Source organism: Cyclospora cayetanensis, unplaced genomic scaffold, assembly GCF_002999335.1.
Source record: "Cyclospora cayetanensis isolate NF1_C8 unplaced genomic scaffold, CcayRef3 CcayRef3_contig_479, whole genome shotgun sequence".
Taxonomy (NCBI): Eukaryota; Apicomplexa; class Conoidasida; order Eucoccidiorida; family Eimeriidae; genus Cyclospora; species Cyclospora cayetanensis.
Genome location: NW_020312457.1, coordinates 1 through 4,433, shown reverse-complemented (window position 1 = coordinate 4,433; position 4,433 = coordinate 1). Strand labels below are relative to the sequence as shown.

The following is a 4,433-nucleotide window of genomic DNA, read 5'->3' as shown; positions in this document are numbered from 1 at the left end:
ACTTCATGCTTGACGTCTCCTGCTCTCGCTCCTTCCTTCTTCTTTTTTTTTGTGTGCAGCGCAGACCATATCACCTTGTCTCTTTTGTCTAGTTCTCTCGTGTTCTCTCCCTCTCTCTTCTCTCTCTCTCTCTCTCTCTCTCTCTCTCTCTCTCTCTCTCTCTCTCTCTCTCTCCGTCTCTCTGTCCCTCTCTCCACTCTCCCTCTCTCTCTCTCTCTGCCTCTCGAGGGCGTATTTGGCTGAAGGCATGCATCAGTGTTTCGGCGTGTCTTGGATTTCTCTCTACGTTTTCCTCGTTGAACTGGGGAGTTCAGCGTCTGGAGAGGCCTCCTATGTACCTTATTCGAGGCAGGGGGGAAGGGGCTTTGTGGCTTAGGTATCGATGGCATAAAACTGCAAGACAGTTGCAGCGCTCCCGAAGTGCTTCTTTCGGATTCTCGAGCATTAACTCGTCGAGATACGGACGGCCAGACGGCATACTCAGCAGAAGAAATCATAACTGGACAGGTCAGTCGTGCATTGCATCATCCCGCAGGTTCCATGTAAAAACAGGCTGCATGCATCGCCGAATTCTCGCTTCTTCCCAGTCTTGTGTGTGCTGCGTCGTACGAGTTGCTGCTCGAGAGTAGCATGCACGGTGTAAGCTAGAGCCTGCAGCTAGAGCTTCGACTCCTCTTTGTCTCGCGAGCTAGCCAGCAGCGTCTTCTGCTCTCAGACTTTTCTTTTTTGCTTCGCCCCCTATTTGGCTGCACCGCAGGTAGTACTCCCTGGAACGCAAAACAGGACGGGATATTGGAGTTTGGCGCATACAGCGCGATTTTTTCCCAACCCTTTCCTCGTCAAAGTGCGTCTTAAAGTCTTCCCTTAGAACACACTAAACGACTTTCACGCCTAAACGGCTGCTGCACACGGCACTGTCCTTACTGTTGCTTCTAGCGCCGCTTCCAACACTGCTGCCACAAGAACGCAATGAGAACTGAAACACACATTGGCGTATATATATATATATATTTGTACATAATTTATATGCATGCATATCATGTTTGTCTGTATCTATATATGTGTGTATATTATATGTATATGTCCATATACATAAATAGTATACATACATATATATATATACATCTATGTGTCCATATATATATATATATATATACACATATATATGTGGATATAGATATATATATCCATACGCGTATGTGTTATACACATATACATACATATGTTTGTACGTGGATGTAAAAATGCGTCTGTGTGCATGCGTGTGAGGTTACTGCTCAGTTATGCCGGAGTGTGTGGGCTGAATCTCCCGACTTTTTGGTGCTTGCTGAGGCAACTCCCGTTGGCGTTGGTGGTTCAAGGCTTGCGGCTTGTGGGACGTGTGGAGCTGTTCCCTCGGATCGTGAAGCGCGCTATTGTGTGTCGTGCGCATCCCCTATTTGCAGGTCGGCAATTTTAAGAATGCTTCCTTTTGCGGCTCTGCAGGCGTCGCGCCTTGCAGCCATCCTGGGGACAGATTTGGAGCAAACGAAAGATGGGGGTTTGATGCATTCTCGAGCTCGGCAAATGCGTCTTTTGTTGCAGGCCGAATGCTCGACAGCGCGGAGAAGTGGCAGCCGGCTTGTTGGCAAGAAGCGGCTTGCTCCCTGTAGTCCATCACCTCGCGTCTCTTGTTCCTTCGCTTCTCAGTAGGTGCAGAGTTGAGCGTCTGACGCTTGGGGAAGGGGGCTGTCAACGCTGCTGCGGCAGTAGGCGGTCTGAAGGGGGCGATATGCCTGCTTGCGTGTTTGCGGTTTGGAGCTGCATCGAGAGGCTTAGGGGGCGTTGCGTGGCGCCAGAACGTCTCTTCCTTGTCTCCTGTGGAGAGCGAGGCACGACAGTTCTGGCAGGGGGAGAAGGAGGGAATACAGGAGGGAGTAAAGAGGCACAGCAGCGGGCTGTTAGGCTGAAAGAAGTCTCGCATCCCCGCAAAAAATAGTTTTCGCTGTTTGTACTCCGCTGTGGAAAGCTGAGAGAGTGTGTTGAGGCTCTCTCTCTCTCTTTAAGGCCCAGCTTTTCGACTGTGTCTCTGCGTGCCGACGCGCAGGCGGTACAGTCTCTCCGGCTTCCCTCTTCAAGTCTCTGTCCAAGCAGCACGCAGCGATGCCTCAAGGCGGAACCCTTCTGCAGGTAATGTTTTATACAGCGTCGTGGGGACAGACTTCATGGGTCAAAGGTTTGTTGACGTTAGTTTTCGGCTTCTTTCTGCGGGAGAAAGACAGAGAGAAAGAGAGACAGAAAGAGAGAAAAAAAGAGACAGAAAGAGAAAAAAAGACAGACAGAGAGAAAAAAAAGAAAGAGAGAGACAGGAAGAGAAAGAGAGTCGGAAAAGGGGTTTGGGGAGCGTGAATAGCGCTTCTGTTGCGGATTTTTTTTCTTACAAAAAACGCCTCAAGGCACATCACTGTTTCACGTGAGTAAAAAGAGGGATGCGCGTTTCGGCTTTTCTGGCATTCGCTTGCTGCAGCTGTCTTGTGGACCATCATCGCCTCTGCCGCTGCTCTCCTACAAGAAAGCTGCGTGGTCGTTTCAAGACTTTCTCTGCTTTCTCCCCGACTCATTCGTCTCCGGTACGGGGTATCCTGTTCTCCCTCATCCCGACGCTGCGGAGAAGCTCGACACAAGCACAGGCGGCAGCAACTTGGATTTTTCTCGTTTGTCTCACTCCCTCCTCGCGCAAGGCATGGCAGAGTCTCCGAGGGGCTGTTGCACAGCGCAGACGCAGTCGTGTCAGGCAGAATGTTTGCGGCTGCAGTCGCTGGAGAGCTGGAGGGCATGGTCTTCAGAATGGGAGTTCCCAATTTCTTCGATACTCAAGAGCGCCGTAAGATGCCACACAAGCATCTTGCACTACAGTTGAGAAACAACAGACACGCGTATACAAACCTGTAGTCGTTGATGGCGTAATCCATCGCAAAAATCTCACGTCTACAGGTCTATATATTGTAGGGGTATCACGCACAGCTTCTGCAGTGTGTCTGTGTCTGTGTGTGTTTGTCTGTCTCTCTGTGTGTTTGTGGCAATAGCAATAAGTCACTTCTGCGGGTTCTCTGCGTGTATGCATCTGTGTGTGTATGTGTATGTATGTGTCTGTATCAGTTTGTATCTCAGTGTGTATGTAGCTGTGTATGTATGTGTATGTATCAGGTTGTATCTCAGTGTGTATGTGGCTGTGTATCTCAGTGTGTATGTAGCTGTGTATGTATGTGTATGTATGTGTTTGTATGTGTCTGTATCAGTGTGTATCTCAGTGTGTATGTAGCTGTGTATGTATGTGTATGTATGTGTTTGTATGTGTCTGTATCAGGTTGTATCTCAGTGTGTATGTGGCTGTGTATCTCAGTGTGTATGTATGTGTTTGTATGTATCTGTATCAGGTTGTATCTCAGTGTGTATGTAGCTGTGTATCTCAGTGTGTATGTATGTGTTTGTATGTGTCTGTATCAGGTTGTATCTAAGTGTGTATGTGGCTGTGTATCTCAGTGTGTATGTATGTGTTTGTATGTGTCTGTATCAGGTTGTATCTCAGTGTGTATGTGGCTGTGTATCTCAGTGTGTATGTTGCGGTGTACAAGTGTATCTGTCTGTATCTGTCTGTCTGTGTTTGCAGAGGATGGCAGTGCACGGGTACGTACCCCGTTCCCCCTTTTTTTGACGCAATTAAATTTAAAGTCGCCTGCTTCTTTTTGCAGAGGGTGTCGTGGTCCCCCTCAGCTGAGGGGTGTCGCGTTGGTGGCTGCTTGGTGAGGGGATGGAGAAAAGGGGGGAGGAAAAAGAAGGCTTTGGACGTTCTGGGCTAGTAGGCTAAAAGCTTGAGCTTTGTTTGCATGCGCTCTCCGTCGCAGACTCCTCAAGGCAGCACCGCCATTTTTCCCTGCAGCAGTGCGTCTGCTCGAACCGTAAACTTTTTGGACGCTGCTGAAATGCTGCTTTTAGGGCAGGTTCGCATGAGGTGTCTTGCTCTCGCATGCGCGTTTGTTGGGGAATCAGAAGAGTTCTACAAAAGCAGTTCTTTTGGGGAAGAGTGGGGGGTCTGCGTTTTCAGAGCTGAAGCTGCTTGAGCGCTTTCTGGGCATGCATGGATTTGAGTCGATTACTCAGCTGCCTGACAGAGAGGCTGAGTTCATGCAACTGCTGGATTCTTCGACGGGTAAGTGATCATGCGTCTGCCTTGTTCAGCTTTCAATTACACTGGGTTGCAGCGCTGCACAGAGAGAGAGAGAGAGAGAGAGAGAGAGAGAGAGAGAGAGAGAGAGAGAGAGAGAGGAGAGCGGGAGCGCACATGAGAGAACGACAGACACAAGAGGATCGCGTATGGCGTCTGCTGCGTGAAAAAAAAACGATAGAAGTGTTAAAAGTATAGATTTTGTTTATTATTTTTTTTTTTTATTTGG

General features: G+C 48.8%; 1 protein-coding gene across 1 annotated transcript; it reads left to right on the top strand.

The window, feature by feature from the left end:
• Positions 1-376: 376 nt before the first annotated feature.
• Positions 377-2,863, top strand: LOC113146656 (the record flags this gene model as incomplete). Its single annotated transcript, XM_026334673.1, has 7 exons — positions 377-507; positions 758-844; positions 1,282-1,402; positions 1,611-1,688; positions 2,087-2,169; positions 2,507-2,609; positions 2,795-2,863. Coding segments are annotated over 7 exons (672 nt in total), but the record flags the coding sequence as incomplete, so codon positions are not given.
• Between the last annotated feature and the right edge of the window lie 1,570 nt (positions 2,864-4,433).